We start from the raw sequence: 20999 nt of genomic DNA, 5'->3' as shown, positions 1-20999 counted from the left end.
AAACCATCTCAACCTTGCCTCCTGTATTTTCGCTCCTAAGTTCGTAACTTTCACTGTTCCCCTGACATAGTCATTTCTCAGATGATCCTTTCTGGTCACACCACACATCCACCTAAGCATTCTCATCTCTGCTACTTCCATCCTGCTGATGTTATTTTTCCTCAGGGCCACAGTTTCTATAGCATATGTCATAGCTGGCCTCACTACTGTCCTATAAATTTTGCCTTTCAGATTGATCGGCACCCTCTTATTGCATATCACTCCAGCCATCTCCCTCCAGTTCCTCCAACCCGCTTTTATCCTGCATCCCACTTCCTTCTCAGCTCCTCCATCTTCTTCCACTGTTGAACCTAAGTATCTAAAGTCTCTCACCTTCCTGATGACATTTCCTTCCAGCTCCAGATCTGTCTCCTGGCCACTGCCCACTGCACAACACATATACTCTGTCTTACTTCTGCTCAGTCTCATACCTCTCTCTTCCAGTATTTTTCTCCATCTTTCCAGTTTAGTTTCCACTTCTTCTCTTGAATCTACACACAGCAAGATGTCATCTGCATACAACATTGTCCAAGGTGCATCTTCTCTCACCTCCTCTGTTACCACCTCCATCACAATATTAAACAGAAACGGACTTAATGCTGACCCTTGATGCAAGCCAACTGTTACTTGAAAACTTTGTCTGTCCCAAACAGGTCCGAACACTTGTCTTCACATTTCTGTACATTTCCCGCACCAACCTGACATATTTCTCTGGCACCTTCTCCCTCAGACACCTCCAGACTTCTTGCCTTGGCACTCTATCGTATGCTTTCTCCAGATCAATAAATACCAGATGTAGCTCCCTTTGTTTCTCTCGATATTTTTCCATCATCTGTCGTAACCCAAAGATAGCATCTGTTGTTGATCTACCAGGCATGAAGCCAAATTGTTCCTTTGCAATCTCCACCTCCTCCCTCAATCTACTATCAAGAACCCTTTCTAGGATCTTCATTGTGTGGGACATCAACTTTATTCCTCTGTAATTTTTACAGTCTTGTGCATCCCCTTTACCCTTGTAGATGGGAACAAGAGCACTCTCCCTCCATTCCTCGGGTATATTTTCCTGTTGGCAAACTTTCATGAACAGGTCCCACAGCAGGTCAATTCTCTCTTTCCCCGGTGCCTTCCATGCCTCCACTGGAATTCTGTCGGGGCCCACCGCTTTTCCATTCCTCATCCTCTTCATGGCCTCCGTCACTTCCATTCTACTGATGTTCTGTACCATCCCCTCAGAAGGCTACCCATCTCCTCTCTGAGTCCTTGCATTTTCCTCATTCAAAAGTCCCTCAAAGTATATTTCCCATCTGTTTCTTATGTCCACATCCCTCCATAATACTCTTCCTTCAGCATCTTTGATCTGCCTCACATGTAAGATGTCCTTAACTGCTTTATTTCTACATTTCGCTAGTTGGTAAATTTTTCTCTGTCCTTCCTTTGTTTCTAATTGATCATACAGATTTTGATATGCTATGGCCTTCGCCTGTGCCACAACTCTCTTGACTTCTTGCTTTCTCTCTTTGTACACCTCTCTGTCCTCTTCCACTCTTGACTCATCCCACTTCTGCTTTGCCTTCCTCTTAGCTGTCACTGCCAATTGTACATCATTATTCCACCACCAACCCTCCTTCTGCTCTCTAATCTTTCCAGATGTCTCACCAAGCACCTCGATTGCACAGCTCAGGATTACTTTTGAATTATGTTTCCACCAATCTTGTACACTTTCCAGTCCATCCGAAATCCTCTCTAACACTCTCTCCCTAAAACGATTCCTCACACTCTCCTCTTTTAAGCGAAACCACTTAATTGTCTTCATCCCATGGCAACCAGAAGTTCTTATCTTCGATCTTATTTTAAAGTCTGCACACAGCAGTCGGTGTTGTTGTGCTACTTGATCTGTTGGAATTACTTTACAATTTGTCACAACCTTAAGATGTTTTCTTCTAGTCAAAATGTAGTCAATTTGTGAGCTGTTGTTACCACTTCTAAATGTTATCAAATGTTCTTCCCTCTTGAAGAAAAACGAGTTCACAATTGCCAGATCAAACGCTACTGCAAAGTCCACAACCCTCTCTCCTTCCTGGTTCATCATTCCCGCTCCGTGGCCACCATCCACCCTTTCACAGTCTCTATCCTGTCTTCCTATGTGCCCGTTGAAGTCTCCTCCGACAATCACCATCTCATTTTCTTCCAGTTCCCTCATTTCTTCATCTAACACATTCCAGAACTCATCTTTTTCCTCTGCTGTACAACCAACTTGCGGGGCATATACACATAATACGACCACCCGCTCTTCTCCAAGACCCAATTTCATTCGCATGATCCTGTCATTCCTTCTACCCACGTCCAGTACTTCACCCTTCATTCTGCTACACACCACAATTCCTACACCATTTCTTCCCTCGTTATTCGCTCCAGAGTAGAACAATTTATATCCATCTCCCAGTTCTTTTGCCTTTTCCCCCTTTCCACCTTGTCTCCTGCACACATAAAATGTCCAACTTCCTCTTCCTCATCATGTCTGCCACCTCTCTTCCCCTTCCAGTCATGCTTCCAACATTCATTGTTCCCACTCGCAACATCCTCTCCACCTGCTGGGCTCGCTTCTTTAACCGCACCCGCCATTGATGCGGTAGCCCTCGTCCACTTCTCACAGCTGTAGGGCGATGTGGCTGCGCGTCGCTTAAGGGGTACGCCCTAACCCTTATATCATTTTCTCTTAGACTCATAATCATAGTTTGAGTTGGCACTGAAGTTTTCCGACCGGGTGCCCTTCTTGACATCAACCCTCGCATTTATCTGGACTTGGGACCGGCACCTGTTGAGGCTAGCTTGCCTCCTTCGGTGGCTGCATAAGACGAAATGACTTGGCAAGATAGGAAAGACTCACCCCTAGCCCTCGAATACTCTAATAGCATCAGGGGGAAGGAGCAAGGAGAGGAGAAAGAAGCAAAGAAAGAAGAGGATGGACCAGTCTACAGAATAATAATGTTACAGATATATATATTACATGAAGTAAGGCATGGTCCAGCATCAGGTACCTCGGGTTTGCCATACCCGTACTCACTAAAGTGAGCCCTTGGGGAAACTAGCTTTATTGATTCTCTTGTCTATTTCCATATTTAATTTGCCATTTTCACTAAAAATTGTTCCTAAGTAGCTGAAATGTTTTACTTGTTCTATAGGTTCTCCATTCACAATGCAGTTAATATTTTCAATGTTTCTGCCTATTTTCGTTGTCTTTGTCTTGCTATTGCTGACCTTCATACCAAATCTATTACAACAGTTATTCAATTTAGTCAGGGAATCTTGCAGACTTGTACTGGATTTATTTAAAAGTATAACATTGTCTGCATAAAGTAAAGAACTGAGATTACATCTCCAATTTTGATATCAGGTTTAATACTGCTTTCCTTGATAATGTGATTCATATAGATAATAAACAACAGAGGGGATAATGTACATCCTTGTCTGACACCAGATTTAACATAAAACCATCTTCCTGTACTTCAATTCTAACTGCTGACTTACAACTCAAATAAAGACAAAGTGCTTCTTGATATAATGCTCCACTGACACTGTAGAACTTTAGCCTTTTGAATAGCTTTTCTCTTGGCACCTTGTCATTTGCCTTTTCCAGATCTACAAAACTTAAATGCAGATCTTTGTTATATTCCCATGATTTCTTTACTATTTGGCCTGAATCCAGCTTGTTCTTCACCAAGCTGCCCTTCCTCAATCCTTCTCAACTGTTTCTCAAGTATACTTGCATAAATTTTACCAGGAACACTCAATAGGGAAATACCTCTATAATTCCTACATTCAGTTCTATTTCCATTATTATATGTTGCCAGCCTGGTGGCTGAATGGTTAGCGTATCTGCTTTCCAGCCAAAAGGCTGTGGGTTCAAATCCTGCCTTAGGGATGGGTGTTTGTGATTATCTGTGGAAATACCAGTGTTTATGGTGGGCGGTAGATAACGTTGGTGTAGTTGCAGTCAGTTGGCAGAGACAGAGTCATAGAGCAGGTGTCTCCCTCAATGAGTATTGACTTCCTGGAGGTGTCAAATAATAATAATATATGGGTACTATGAGAGCTCTACTCCAATCATCTGGAATTCATTCCTCTGTCCAGGCTTTCTGAACTACGGTGCAGCCACTTTTATATCTCCATACTTGAACATTTCTGGTCGAATATCATCTACTCTCACTGCCTTTCCATAAGTATTCCTGATTACATGCCTGTTCTACCACTGTGCTGTTACTGATTGTTTCGATTAACAATTTTTCAAAGTAATTACTCTATACATCAAGGATATCTTTTTCACCAGTTTTCATGTCACCTTTATCATCTCTAATTCCTTTTACAGCACTCTTTCCTCCATTTCTAAGCTTCAACAGCCTCCAGAATATTTTGCCACCTTCTTGATAATTATTTTGTATGTTCTTAGCTAAACAAAAGTCTTCCCATGACTTTTGTTTAGCTAGTTTTACAGTGTTTAGCTTTCTTACATTTGTCTCTGTATTCTCTAAGAGCAAAAGCTGACTTATTTGCCAGGAACTTTTGATATGATTTCTTCTTTTTCCTTCACTGCCTCTTTAACTTCCTGTGTCCACCATGGAGTCCTGATTTTTCTATCCTTGCAGACAATCTCACCACATGCCTCTCTGGCAACCAGTGTTTTCTTCAAGGCTTGCCACTGAATCTCAATCTAAAATACACAAACATTATTCAATTCTTGAATAATGTTTGTGTATTTTAGTCTACAGTTTAAATCTGAGAGCTGCTCAACTTTTATTCTTTAATAAAAGTTGAGCTTTTATTAAAGCTTTAAAACTTTCTTACATGTTCTTCTTTTCGATATGAAATTCAATTTTATCCTGCTCAAGACTAAATGGTGATCATTTCAAATCCTCTGTACCAGTGTTTCTCAACCTGTGGTCTGTGACGATGGGACAGGTGGTCTGCGTGCAGACTTAAATTAATAAATATATTTTGAATTATCTGAACAAATTAAAATTGAATAAGTAAGTAAAAATTATTGAAATCAAATGGAGACTTAAAAGAACACACCAAATGTCGTCAGAATGTTCAAAGGCAGAAGCAGTAAAACTATATTGTTGTTCACTTCACCCTTTTTATTATTTGTCATTCTGCCACTAAATTTGTAGCGGTAGAATGACAATAATAAAAAAGAGGTGAAGTGAACAACAATATAGTTTTATTGCGTCTGCCTTCACTTGCTGTTTTGTCTGATTTGAAGTGAACATGTGGTATTCACATTTAAACCAATGGCTTGTTCTTTATTGATTTTTATGATTGAAAGTTTCCCTTCTTTCAACCAAGGCTCAGTATGCCTTGAGAAGTGCTTAGTGATACTTGGACAAAGTGTGTCCTGAGTTAACCCCAGTATTATATATTTATATATTTTTTGGAAACGTTTTTTAATAATGGAAAAGTGGCTTAGAACTAGGACTTTTAAAACAAGGGCAAATGAAACAGGTGATGCTAACCCTAATTGTGATACAAGTGTTGTAACGACGAGTAAATCTGATACTATTAAAGAAGAATAAACAAGCAGTTCAAAAAAAAAAATATATATATATATATATATATATATATATATATATATATATATAGTAGGAAATATAACAGTTCATATTTGGAATTCGGGTTTATTTGGTGTGGAAATGAAAGCGAACAGAAACCTCAATGTTTTTTGTGTTATGGAGTGTTGAATGAGTGCATGAAATCTGCGAAACTCCAGCATTTAGAAACCAAACATTGTGATGTGAAAAATAAGCCAATTGAATTTTTTCAGCGACACTTAGGGACAAAAATTATGAGAAAGTTTTGGCCATGGGTTCCATTAATAGCAAATCACTGGAAGCATCCTATCTCTTAAGTTTATGCATAGCGAAAACAGGGAAACCTCATTCTATCGGGAAAAATTTGCTACTTCTAGCTATAAAAGATGTGGTAAAAAATGCCAAACAAACAATGTGTGGTTTTTAGTAACTTTTTGCCATATGTATTCAAAACATGCTTTTAGATTTATTATGTTATAAATGGCACAGTTTTTCCAAAATGTTGGTAATTCCTATTTATGTTTTTAAAAAAATTACGAAAAGTCAAAAAATTCGACATATAGGGAAATAAATTAAAAACACTGTTTATTTTTGAAGTAAAACTTTAATTCGAACATTCTAAAGATGTTGATTTGATTCCTCTTTCAAATGACACTGTCCGTCACAGAATTAATAATATGGCAGGTGACGTAGGATCTCAGTTAATCGAAAGAGTTAAGAGCCCTTATTATGCGTTACAAATAGACAAGATTACTGATGTTACAAGTGATGCACAGTTAATATGCTATGTAAGATATGCACATGATAACAACATTCATGATGATATTCTGTTTTGCAGAACTTTGCCATCCCAAACAACTGGAGAAGAAATATTTCACACTCTCAATAATTACATAATACACAAAGGGATCCAGTGGGAAAAATGTATAGGCTTCTGTTTGGATGAAGCTTGCTCCCTTATGGGCAGGCATAGTGGGGTTGTTTCTATGGTCAAGGAAGTAGCTCAGGTTATGAATTGGGTACATTGTTTCATACATAGGGAAGCGTTAGCCTCCAAAGGAATGCCACCAGAACTTAAAACTGTCCTATGTAATGCTGTAAAGCTAGTTAATTTTATTAAAGCTCAACCGTTAAATAACAGGTTATTTTCAGTACTCTGCGATGAAGTGGGCAGTCAATATATACAACTTTTGCTTCATTCTGAAATTCGCTCGCTTTCCAGGGGCAAAGTACTAACTAAGTTATTACAATTAAGGCACAAAGTTTTATTATTTGTAAATGAACGCAATTCTGATTTTGCATCACTCCTTGTTAACGAAGCATGGTTATCAACACTATCCTATCTTTCAGATATTTTTTCGAAATTAAATGAACTAAATCTCTCCCTTCAGAGAAATTCTTTAACTGTATGCCTATGGCAAAATAAAGGCATTTGAGAAAAAACTGGTTTTATGGATTAATTATGTAAAAGACAGACAATTTGCACCTTTTCCAACATTGGAATCATTTTTAAGTGGTAAATGATATTTTTGTTGATTCTGAGTTTCTGGAAAGGGTTTGTGACCACCTCAAAAATCTGAAACGGAATTTTGAAATATATTTTCCGAATAACTTTTATAAGAAATTTCTGTGCGTTCGCAATCCATTTCAGGCTTGCAGTCACGAGAACGACCTTTCATTATCGAAAAAAGAACAGTTAATTGAGCTTTTAAGTGACAGTGGACTTAAAATGCAATTCAGTGATCTTGGTTTGGCTCGATTTTGGATCTCGCCTTCAGTGAAAAGTGAATTTCCGAATTATCTGAAGAAGCATTGAAAATCATCATGCAGTTTTCTACACCCTATCTTTGTGAGAAAGGATTTTCATCGCTCCTTCAAATAAAAACAAAATACAGAAATCGTCTTCATGTGTGTGCCGATCTTCGACTGAATTTGACCAATATTGAGCCAGATATCCAGCAACTCTGCAAGGACCGAGAAGCTCAACCATCTCATTAAAAGTAAGTAGTAACATAATTAGATCATATTATTTATTTGTTTAATAAAAATTAAAACTTTGTTCAATGATGATACACTTTTGATCGTTTACTTCCAATCTAATTAATTATGTTTCCGTATGTATTCAAAACATGCTTTTAGATTTATTATGTTATAAATGACACAGTTTTTCCGAAATGTTGGTAATTCCTACTTATGTTTTTAAAAAAATTACGAAAAGTCAAAATGACGTATAGGGAAATAAATTAAAAACACTGTTTATTTTTGAAGTAAAACTTTAATTCCAACATTCTAAAATGTTATTTTTCTTGCTTTTCTGTTCGCAAAATCGTCGATGACATTGTCGAAGTCTATTTCATCACTCAATGTCTGTTTTATAGACAGCATGGCAAGATTTTTTAAACTCCAAAAAAGTGCCATCCGAGGGGGACCCCCCCCCCCCCCAAGCTATGCCTTTGTAACTTAGTGGTCTGTAGAATTAATTTAGGAATTTTACTTAGAAGGGTTGAGAAATGCTGCTCTGTACTCTCTAGTGTCCTGCACCAGTGAGAAAACATCACTATCAACAATAACATAGTCAATGAGACTTTCTTGTTCCTCGCTTATTCTCTTCATGTGAATTTGTGCACATTTTTATGTTGGAACATTGTGTTAGTAATAATCAGTCCATGTCCTGAGCAGGAATCCAACAGGTATTTGCCATTTTCTCCAAATTTTCCCAAAATATTTTTGTATGTCTAACAATCATTTCCTACTCTGCTATTTAGATCTCTAGCAAGAACCAACTTTTACTTTTTCATTGAATCAGTTGCTTTCTTTAAAGCCTCAAAAAATTTCTCCTCTTCTACCTTAGTGGAACCATCTGTGGGACCATAGGCACAAATCAGTCTCATTATCCGGTTCCCCATTCTGATATTTGCCCACATCACTACTTGATATTGCTTGCCATTCAAGAAAATTAGCCTCGTATTTTCAATACTATAGAGCTACACCTTCCTTTCCCTCTACTCAACTTCCTTGCTTCCAAAATACAGTTTTGCTTCTTTTCTTGCAAAAAAAAAAAAAAACCTTCGATCTTGTCCATTTTTGATGGTCAGTTTATCAGTGAAAGACCAAATCTTTCTTCTCAGATAGACTTACTCCAAATCTTTCCTGGCATAATTATATCACTTCTCTGGCATCCTTTTTTTTTATTTTTTTATCAAGACTACTTCTCTTCTGATCAGTTACTTGATATAAACAAATCTGGTCAATCTTGGAATACTGCTCTTATGTTTGGGGTGGTATGCTGAAGCCCTCTAAAAATTCTATAAAAGGGTGGTTTGATTAATGATGCATCTTTTACAGATTTCTTCAGTCACTTTTTCATAGATCATTTTCTGAATTGTCTCTTCTACAGATATTTCCATGGTTGCTGTTCAGCAGATCTAGCATCTATTATACCTTCCATTTCTACCAGATCTATAGAACTTTGGCAACAGCTGCTTAACATCCCTTTACAGTCAAACTGCATACTCACCAAACTTGCTATTTAGTTTTCTTTAATTCTATCCACTCAGTTCTGTGGATCAATTACCCCATGAAGTATTTCAAAGGACTAAAACATCCAACTGTTTAAGTGGAATATCAGCAGAGATTATTCTGATCTTAACCCTTGCCCATGCACAGTATTTATGTTATAGGCCTCACTGTCTCTCCTGTGTGGGATTAATTTATATATATATGTATATATACACTTAACATGTGTTGTAGAAACTATAAAAATTAGCAAATGAAACCATTAAGAGGAAAATATCAAAGGAAAACTGAAAGTGTAACAGTATTAAAAAAATAATGCAAGATAATAGATTGGCATAATGGATAGAAAGCCAGTGGAACAACAAGCATCTAGGCATGATAGTGGAAGAATTAGCTTACATGTTTTTATCACTGCTTAATCGGTTTGCAGAATAACTGATTTATTGTTGATCCTAGCCTACATTTCTGAAATGCCCAGGTACTTTTTTGAGAAAGTGGAGCAAGACTTAAATTGGTTGTATATTGAAAAGACCCATCTCATTCATAATCATGTTTAGAGAAGGGTTTCAGTGCACTGCTTCTAATGTGAAAAAAAATCAGTATTCTAATGGTGGGGAGTTCTGTAGGTAAAGTGTCAAAAAGTACAGGATTTTGGAGACCAAATGTTAGTGCTCGAAAAAGGTTAGACACATAAGTCGGCTATTAAAATATATATATATATATATATATATATTCAAATCTTGACCAGAGATTTGACTATTATCAAGAAGAGAAATTGAAGTGAGATTTTACGCGAAATAATGGAGTGTAAACGGTAGCAGTTTGTTGGATTATCCTCACTTATCTGCAAAATAGCAATGAATGTTTAAAGCATTGATTATAGATCTTGCAGCTTGGATCATTTGAGCATTACAAGGTTAGTCAACTGAAAAGAAATGGAGTGTACTGTCATTAGCAATACTATGGTTTGGATTTGAAGTTGGTAAGATTGCCATTAGTGTATAGGAGGAAAAGTGTGGGTAAAAATAGCCATTGGGGTACTCCAGCATTGGCAGTGAAACCAGGAGAAAGAGAGAGAAAACTGATAGCCCATCTGCATTGAGCAGGCTATAAGGTGACATCTATACTAGATTTGAGTAGATGCCCTGGAAATGTCAAGTAAGTACAACCATGTGTGCGTAAATCTTTTCTTAGCTTGTTCAAAAGTTGGCGTGGCCTGCTGTAGTGTAAGAGTGGTGGAATCCATATTGGTGATCACTGATTGATAGGTCTCTGGGTTGTGAAGATTTTGATGACCTGTTTTCAAGAGAATTTCAGATGTGTAGGCAAAGTGGCAATAATTTATTGGCTGGCTTTTTATTCCACTCCTCAGTGAATATTGCTTCCATGCTGTTGGGTATGTGACAGATAAGTGCTGCTCATAGGCTATATAGGATGGGTTAATTCTGGAGCAGTTTCAGCACTTTTGGGTGAGGGACTACCAGCTGCACCAGAAACTTTACAAGTTTTCATGTCTTTCTGGTAAAAGAGGAGGCATACAGTAAGTTGTTCTTGGTATAGTCATGTGATTGTCTCATACCAAATGCAGGAACCTTGCCATATACTTGTCTTCTGGTTAATCACCTGGAGGTGATCAAGTATGAGGCAATGACATCACTATACCAAGAACAGCTTAATGCCTCCTTTCACCAGAAAGACATGAAAATTTAAACTTCTGTTCAGCTGGTATCACCTGGAGGTGATATTGGCTTCCATGCTGATGGATCAAAGGACTGATATAAGACAAGTTTCTGCATTTGGTTCTTCTAGGGTTAAATTTGCATTTGTTGATGGTATTTTTTACAGATGTCATGGGTTGCAAAGTAGGCTGTGTTAAAAGCTTACGGTTTTTCAACTTTAGCATGTTTTCAACACTTGTTGAATATTCAAGGTTTGAAGTGGAGGATGAAGGTTGTTATTTTAACAAGAATTATTTATTTGGTTATTGGTGTTTGAATTGGGAGAGTGACAGCACAGTAGTTAGACCATGGAAAAGAGTAGAAATTAGAAGGCATCCTGTTTGGTACTGCCTTACAAAGGACAAGACTGATAATGGCTAAATAATATTCCATAGAATGAGGGAGGGAAAAAAATGAGCAAGGTAATGAATCTGAGTTACCAAGAAGAGAATTGACATCTGCAGTATATTTGGAAAGAAAGCTGGTTAAGAGAAGGTCCAGAGTGCTGGGAAGATGAATAATTATCCATTATTCGTGTGTTGAGGCTTAAGTGCTGTGATGACATCATGTTGGAGGCTTAATGGATTGTATACAGCACTCAGAAAGGATTAAAACAGAATTTAATACTTCCTATATTTTGTCTCAGTCATTGAGACATCTGGGATTACAAAAATACTAACGTAACATATACACAAATACCACGCAATACTATGCCAATCACGTTGGTGACTAAAGTTCTATCTAGGTGGAGGACCCTCTATGGGTGGTTGTAGGTGGCCTGGAGTGTAAGGTGGGATCTCTGATGATTAGTGTTTCCCAAATCTTAGAAAGCTTAATGCAACCGTATTTATTTAGATTTGGTTGATTTCTGAGAGCTGCTGCAGATTCTATTTTTAGAATCTTTTTCTGAGTGCTGTATACGATCCATACCCACCAGAATAATGGATATCATGTTGGACACGATATCCATTATTCTGGTGAGTAATGGATAATTTGCGTCAAATGATTACTAATAGCTTTTTTTTTTTTTTTTTTTTTTTTTTTTTTTTTTTTTTTTAGTTCCGGCTTGATTGCTGGTGTTTAACAGAAGTGAAGTAAATTTAAATTATGAGCATTGAAGTCGTGTATCAGGTTCAGTCCTGCGTATTTTCTTGCAGCTGATCTGTAGAGTCAAATGGAGGAGATACTGACTGCCTAGCTAGTATTAGGCATGCTTATGAAGGATGTCACCTGCATTGTATAATGAACTGCATAAGTTTTTAATAATATATTGCAAATTGTTACACTTGGCAATATCAAACTATTCTCAACTGGCACTTGCAGCATATGGCTTTTCATGTTCTCATTAAGGTATACTGCATCAATTGTATAACCTCTCATCTTCAGCAAATAATTGGACATCTTTCTTTTTAGATGCTCATATCATCAGCATAAAAAATAATGCTAATTCAGAACTGGAACAGAGTACCTGTGAATATTTGACTTGTTTAATATCCTTGGGCCTTATATTGGAGTTAGTAATGATTAATGTTTTTTGGAAGGACTAATTGGTTCCTTTTCAAATAGTGTGAGGAATGTTTATAAATGCTTTTTAAATAAATGTTGAGTTAGCTGATCTAATATGGATTGTGGTATGTTTTTCTTTTTAATCATGCATGATAGGCAAGCCAGTCATAGAACATTTCAGACATAGCATACTGGGCTGTTATAAGCGTTAGATAGTTTTCTTTGTTACATACACAGTTCAACAGTTAACTGAAATAATAACTAAAGTAGTTTTTACAAACCTTGAAATGATAGTCAAGTCTAAAATCTAATCTAAAGCTACTAATAGAAATGCTTTATTCTCATGGGGGGGGGGGGGGAGTAATCTTGATTCAGTATAACAAACTACTAGTCCCGACTATGCACAATTCCTATTTTTAATAGGAAATTCAAACAAAACTCCCACTAAACATTTATTTCTTTGGTCCCTGTGAGTTGACTGTATGTATAATCATAAAATAATTATATTATCTAGACATTTTTATTCTTGAGTATTTAAAAAAGTATTTTTTTCTCAGGATATCATTTTGTTCAGCAGATGCAAACTATGATCGTGTGGTGGCTTTTATTGCAACAAATAAAAATGAAACACTGGAATGTCATGCATTTCTGTGTTCCAAAAGGAAAGTTGCTCAAGCAGCAGCACTTACAATCTCGCAAGCTTTCAATATCGCCTTTGATTTGTGGGAAAGAGCAAGACAAGAAAGATCAAACTGTTCCACACCTCAAGAGGTAAATCTAATTCCATGTTACATGTGCTTCTAAAAGTAATTATCATTTAAACTTCTAAAAACAATCCTTATGAGTAAATGAAAATTGTAAGTAGTTTAATAAAATGATATAAATCCTTATTGTCCCAGTGTCTTTCAGATGTTTTTAAAATATATATTAATTTTTCCTATCTGAGCCATATCAATCATCATGATTGATGCATTTAGTACATTCATGAGCATACTATAAATGCAGTTCAGCTGAGTTGTATTTTATAAATCTCACTTGACCTCATTCCATATGGCCTCAGCCAGGTCATCACTACAATTTGATGTTGTATGTTATGTAATATTGTAGTGATGATTACTATATCTTGTGGACAATAAACATGTTTTATTTCAATAGAAATAAGAGGTTCGGTTCTATTTAAAAAAAAAAAAAAAAAAAAACATCCAGCTCATTTATGGAATAAGGGTTTAGATTTGATACATTAATATGGAACAGTTGGAAGATTGCCATTCTATTGATATTTCAATAGCACTTGGTATTGAAACATCATTTTGTAACATCACTAATGCTACTTCAGAATGACTTTTGACCATACTGATGGTACAAAAACATTTCATAGATTATCCTATTTCAGATCTGAATTCTTGGTCATCAGATGTGCTGGTGGGTTCCCATCATGAATGTCTCATTCCATCATATTCTTAATATGACCAAAATGTCATGACGCTATCTTGAACAGCAGACAGCTGGTGAGGATACTATGTTTATCCAATTAAAATGATATGGTAGGCTTCCATCAGAAGACAGTGGAAAAAAGGCTGTATAGAATGAATCCCAATTCTCCATAATTCATATTTATGGAAAGACAAGGATAATGTGACAATATGAAGAACCCATCACTTCACTCTGCTATTGCAACCTTACACTTTCAGGACCAAGCATGATGGGTTCTTCATATTTATCAACAATTAAACCTAGAGCCATTTTTGACATATCAGCAGACCCTTGCTAATTGGTTTCTGGAAAACTATAAGTCAGCCATTGTAAATCAAATCCTAATTTCCATAGGCTCATTATGAATTGAGGTTAGTCTTGAAAATAGTTTTGAACAATATAATACCACCTTGAAGTGGTGGCACATAAGGTACTTGTTGATGCACTCAAAGAAGACTTTCCTGACCCTGGCTAACAACACCGTTGAGCTCTATTTTTACAAAATGGGATAATTGATTTTCAAATTTTTCTGATTGGGATCATCTGTTTCAAAAGCCTGAGATTTTGTGATGTAAAGTGTGGATAGATTTTCAGCATCATGTTCAATGGTTTCTCTTCTATTTCAAAAAGTTCCTTAATGTAGGCTCCTTTTCATTTACATCTTCATTAAAGATTTCTAGAGCAAACCAATTTGGTATTTCATCTGCTTTCATTTTTCTTATTCAAAGAAGATTCAAAACCTTAAGTCTTCAATTAACGATGAGCAGTTTCTTTCAAACAGCCTTCAGTGGGTTTATTCCAGGCATCTAATGTTTTTCTAGCACTGGAAAAGAAATGGAACTGGCAGAAGAATTAGTGAAGTACTTTGACATAATTGGTGTTACCGAAATAACAAGATATTAAATAACATTTGTTAAATAACAAATACATGATATCATAGTCTGGCAATAATGGAAGGGAATAGCTATAGTATTTAACACTAAACATAAGGATAATGTTCTAGATTGGCTGGCATTTTAAAGTAGATTGATATGGGCAAATATCAATGGGGAATTGACAGATTCTCGGTTTGAGAGCAGATAAGAGAAAGTCTCATTGCTGGTCGTGGTATTTTCATGTGGGTTCAGAAAACACAAGTAGTATACAAGGGATTTTGAAATAGGAAACAATTAGTTTCCTATTTAGTTTTGAGCAGGATGAAACTGAATATAACATTGAAAGGAAAAATCAGTCAAGTAGCTTTCTTCATTAACTGGAGACTGAATATATAAATATTCAAGAAAACACAATCTCAAAACAAGAATCAAACATTGGAGACACAGTGGCATACTAAAGAAAACATTGGTTTAGCCAGAGAACCTGAAGTTAAAGAAGCAGCCATGGAAAAAGAAGAAATATATAAAAAGTCTTTAGCAAGTAAGTGAGCCATGTTCTCTGAGAGACAAAAATGTAAGAATAAAGCATTGTGTTAAAAGGGGCTGCAACAAAATTCATAGGAAGACTGACAAGAATATGAAAGGTAAATATCAGGTAGGTGGCAAAAGTGTTCTGGAGGTTATTACAAAAAGTTTAGAAATGGAGAAAAGAATATTGTAAAAGGAATTGGATGATAAAGGTAATGTGACTGAAGATGGATATTCTGTTCTGGATATCTGGAGTAATTACTTTGAGGATTTCTAAATGAAACAAGTGAGAAAACTTTGGTAGAGAATATTCATGACGAATACATTTATTCGAGATAAAAAAGGCTGCAAAAAGCTTGAATTATGGAATGATGCTGAAATCTGGTTGATATTCAACCAGAAATGCTCAAACAATATATAAAACTTTTACAATGGCTGTATTGCATAATTTAGAAAGCTTGTGCAGAAATTTGACTTCTGGATAATTGTATCAGTATGAAGTTAGTAACATCAACTTTTCTTGTAGTACTGTGATAGTATCCTGTACATCCTTTGAGAATACATATCAGGAATTTGATGAAAAGTTGCAAAATTTCATTTTGCAAGGTAAAACATTATGAAATTCTCCTAATCTTTCTGTCATTCTTTAGTCTTGCATTAAAGTATGATTTTAATGACCTTTCGGTCTCCCTTTTGGATTTAGATTCAACTTGCTCATCTTATGGCAGGTTTGGTTGAGATTTCATATCAAGAAATCTTTCTTGTTTAGTGGTATATATTATCTTCTCTTTGCATGTTAGAATCCATGGCCTATTAGCTAAATAGTCAGCTCTCTAGAAACCTGATAGTTAATGATAGGGAAGTTAATCCTGTCCATCTTGTGTTTTTTGACCTGCTGTTTGTTTTGTGGAATGAAAAAGCCCTGCTTCCTCCATATGATACTGGCTAACTAGACATGATTCAAATTAGTCTTTCTATCTAATGGGCAGTTTTACTGAGCTACTGAATCTCCATATATGGTTGTATTGTTTGTGAATGTATTTAGATGTCAAACTATTCTTATTTCCTGGTTGTGAGACCAGCAATATGTGTAATTTGAAGCCTAAATCGACTTCAGATAAGGGGAAAAGTACTATGTTCAGACTCTAAAGTAGGGTTTTTTCTGGATTATATGACCCTTTGTTCCAAAAATAAATATGCTATAGATTTATCTTTTATGGATACAAATGATCTTATTCATATCCATGAAAAGTATATGAAATTTAGAACAAAGTGAGAGTTTATCTATTGCATATTTATTTCTGGTAAGCTAAGGATTTAATTTTAATTAGCAGCCTATTTTTCTATCCACTGCAGGGTGAAGGCCTCTTCCATTGTGGGAGGGTTTTGGGTTTCATGTTGGAGGTTTAGTGGAATATTATCAGCACTGTAAATAAAGTAATTAAGTTGCATAAAACTTCCCAAAATTTGGGAAAATTATGCAACTGTATTTGTTTAAATTAGGTTGATTCTTGAGTGCAGATGCAGATTCAAAGAACAGTCTTTCTTTTTTGAATTTACTATGGTGGAGCATGGTGTTTTTTCCCAGAAGAGGGGTTGTATCCAAAACATGGTCTACAAGGCTAGAACCGTATTCGTGATTTACGGAGATATTACTTGTGTTCTAATAGGATGTTGCTGATCTGCCAGTCTGTCTAAAGTAAGCCAGTTTACAGGAACAAGGTACTCTATATACTCCAGGCACTGAGAGAGGAGGAGGAAGCTGATCTTTGGTAGAATGGATAAGGGTAGAAAGTTTACAGTGAGGCTTAAAAGCTGTATTGAGGTTGTACTTTTTTAACGATCTGGCTATTTTTTCTGATGATCTACAGATGTAAGGTATGGTGATAGCATTTCTAAAGTCCTTCTGAAGAGATGGTTGGGGAATGTGGAAGGACTTGTAATCCTGAAGATGTCTCTGTGACGGAGACAAAATATTGAAAGCATTAAAATTAGTTTTAATCCTTTTTCGGTGCTGATAATATTCCATTAAACCTTCAACATGATTTCTTCACAGCACTTAAGCCTCAACACATGGGTTTTGGGTTTATTACTCCAGATACACTAACCCCTCGGCCAACCAGACAAGCAAGCTAAGGATTATAATTACTAAAATAAAGAGCCAAAAGGCTTCAGAGTGGCGATGCAAAATTACATAAGTAAAGTGGATGTTAGATCCAGCATTATTTCAAAATTGAATGTAGAAACTACAAAAGTTTTGGGAATACATTCCCTGGGCATCCCTGAGTGGCCTTAGTGTGGACTACTTAAAAGACAGGCGCTGCCCAATCATCTATATTTTCGCCTTTTATTAGTCTGTTTTGATAAGGTTTCACTGGCCTGACAGCTGTTTCGAACTGGTTGCTTCTCTTCAGAGACTGGCAGAAACCTTAAGAGAACAAAAACTTTTGTTCAGTACTAAGGAAGTACTAAATGTCAGAAATGTATTTTTCTTAAGTGAACTCTCAGTTGGTGCTTAAAAGTAATTACTAAAATAAAGAGCCAAAAGTCTATAAGGATTATAAGTTTCTTTAGACTTCCAAGTATGTGCAATGTGCTTGCTGGTCTTACAACCAGGAGATGAAGCTACTTTATAATCTAAATATATTCACAAACATCCATTCCACAGTGGGACTTAAATGGGCACTGTAGTTTAGAGAATAGTTGCTTACCAGGCCAGCAGTTTGGTTTATGTCTAATTTTTAATGTGAATGTACAAATTACTACTGCTAGTCATTATAACACAGTGCTATAAAGTTTAATGCCCTTAATTTAAATATTATAATATATTTCTGTTAGAGTTACAAGTCTAATTCCCCATGTTGTTTTCATAGGATAGAGTAAATTGTACTTCTGAAAATAACATATCCAATACCAATAGTTCCAACATTACTGATAGTGGAACATCTGATGGAAATCAAGTCACTTTAATTGACTTGGGAATGGATTGCCAGTCTGCAAGTGAAACAATGAAAATATGGGTATGAAGTTTTTATTTAATATATCTTGTTTCTTGGATGTTTTTTAAATGTTTTAATTGATTATATAAATTCCTATTAAAACCAAAATTGACTTTATGGTAACTGAAACATTAATTAAATTAAATGGTTCTGCTGTGTTAAAAATGGATAAAAATGTCTCCCAGATACCCTTTCACTGCTAGAAATGAATCAGTGGCTAAAGTCTAATTTAGCAAGAAATTGACCATCTGAAATTTTTATGAGGGATTCCAGAAATTGCTGCAAAAGGTAACCTGCACTTAGAATCATGACAGTGTTTCTATTAATTTGTTGTAATTTTTGGCTACATAACCTAATTTGAAAGAAAATTGTACTGGGATAGTTATGTAGTACTGTCATAGTATTATGTACATCTCTTGAGGGTACATATCAGGAATTTGCTGAAATAAAACTGCATGTTCTTTTGTCTAGGATCAGATAGTAGTAGTACTTTGACTACCTTGTCTTTGAGAAGACTACTAGTTTTAACTGATAGTAGTTTTTGTTGCTTCTTTGCTTCTTTTTTTAAGTTATAACAGTATTTGAAGATTATAAAATTGATTCCAGCTGTTACACTATAGTGGCTTTATTTTAAATAGTTTTACCTGTTAAAATGACCTCTCCAGATTTTACACAAATTTTATATAATGTAAAATTACACAGAATTTAATCTAAAAGGGCAGTTGTTGCTACTGATGCACTAAGCTTAAACATCTTCGTTAAAAAAAATGTACAGTGATCTATCATTTATCTGACCTTCAAAACAATGACCATTCAATTAACCAACTTTTGCATGTTAACTGACTTCTCTGTAGAGCACCATGTAATTAGTACTTCAGTTATCTGACCCTTCAATTATCCAAACTTATCATTTTGGATACATGATTAGATAAGCACTAAACTACTGTATATACATTGCTATACAATATATTTTTTTTTAATGACAATGTGCAGTTGCCAGTATTATATTGCATAGTAATATGCTGTAAAATCTAAAAGATATTCCTCATAATATATTTTCTAATTTTTTTTAAAATCAGTTCTTAATTGAGAATTCTTTAATTCTCAATACATACAGAATATTTGTTAAATGTAATATATAATGAAATATCTAAACTAGTTTGTGGTGTTTTGGATGCATCTATACTTAGCATAAGCTAAATAAATTTAGCTGTTCACAAACAAGGTCATAAAATCAAGTCACCTTTTAAATTGAAACAAACCTGATTTTGGTTGGATAAATGAGAGCTGCTTCAAGCTTTTTGCACTTGGAGCAGCATCAGAATTTGGAGTACAAGATAATTAATTTAATAAACAGTTCATTATTATTTTCTGTTGTGAATACCTGTAAAGGATTTGGTAGATAGTATGTTAGTCTAACACAGTATGTCATCACTAGTCCATCAACTTTTCTAAACTGATCAGTTGTCATTTGTGCTCATTTGGTTTGAACACTGTCTTGTATACTTCTAGCTTGGTCTTTTTGCTGATTTCTTATTCCATATAAATTTAACTGGTTTATTACCATACTAGCCTTATCTTTTCTATACATTTATATAAATATAAATCCAGTAATGTTTTTTATTCCCAATGGGGAATAGGTTGAGGCTGTTTTAGATCCATCTAACTTTTGGAGACTGAAGGGCAGTCAGTCTCCACAATCAAATAGCTGGCTGAAGAGTAATTAATTTTAAATGGCATGTGAAGAGGACAGAGAGGTGCTGCCTTCTCATGGTCCTTAACCCTGATGCAATACGTTATTGTCTGAAATGGTGTGTTCTATGGTCAGTTTTCTTTGGCTTATAGGACGAAAAACCTGAGTTATAGGGGAGAAAAACCTGCTTGCCCATGGCAGAGATTGATTGACTCAGGTGGTCAGAGAAATGGCTATAAAAATTTCTTCTCGTCAGTGACCAGAATCAAATCTAGAACATTTTCTTCAGTCAGCATAGCACTATGGATGCAAACACCATTTCCACAGGGATATACAGGCTATCTTTTCTGTTTCCATATTTAATTTACCACCTTTCACTAAAAATTGTGGCTGAAATTTGTCTATTCTGAGAGTTTTTTTTCTGCGCCACTTTGTAGTGCAGTTTCATGAACAGCCAATCAAACAGTGGCATTATAGCAGTGATGGTCATATCCCGGCTTTCTAGTGGCATTCTACTTGCTGAGTTGTTTGGGGTTTTATCATAAAAGACAATCTCATGATATATATAATTTTAACAGATATATTTAATATTGTATCATTCAGAATATTCTATTCTATATAGTCTATTTTTAATAAGTAAAGTTTTTAGAAAATATCTTGTGGCTTGCAAATATCTGAAAAACATCTTCTTTGTCTGGGAAACTTGACCACCGTTGCATTTATAGTAATGTATGGAACCTTTTGTAAGATTTTCAGCTAAAGGTGAGTTAGCGTGTCGTCTTTGAAGAAGTGCAGGGTTTTTCCCCTTTCAGAGAATGGATTGTCCTGAAAGCACTTATTGATTTTAATACCATGTTTGTCATAGTAGTTATTTAATTTGGCTAAAAGCTCTTGAAGACTTGTATTGGATTGATTTAAAAGAATGTCATCTGAGTAAATTAATAAGCTTTATCTTATTCAATTATTAGGTTTAATACAAGTTTCCTCAGTGTGGGTCATATACAATCATAAATAGCATTTGAGGGGGACATGACCCTGCCTTACCCTTGATTTAACATCAGAACTGT

At 35.6% G+C, this 20999-nt stretch overlaps 1 protein-coding gene across 1 annotated transcript in view; it reads left to right on the top strand.

The window, feature by feature from the left end:
* LOC150096089 (low density lipoprotein receptor adapter protein 1-like) overlaps positions 1-20999 on the top strand; it is a 105559-nt gene that overhangs the window by 66829 nt on the left and 17731 nt on the right. Inside the window, exons 4-5 of the mRNA XM_090409090.1 lie at positions 12922-13135; positions 18114-18260. Coding sequence (XP_090265216.1) covers positions 12922-13135; positions 18114-18260 — 361 coding nt within the window. The remainder of the gene's footprint in view (positions 1-12921; positions 13136-18113; positions 18261-20999) is intronic.

The sequence above is a fragment of the Typopeltis vanoorti genome, chromosome 19 (assembly GCF_054136105.1).
Source record: "Typopeltis vanoorti isolate ZY-2024b chromosome 19, IOZ_Tvanoo_1.0, whole genome shotgun sequence".
In the NCBI taxonomy this organism is placed as follows: Eukaryota; Metazoa; Arthropoda; class Arachnida; order Uropygi; family Thelyphonidae; genus Typopeltis; species Typopeltis vanoorti.
Note: the sequence above shows the minus strand (reverse complement) of the source record. Positions and strands in the feature narration are given on the sequence as shown.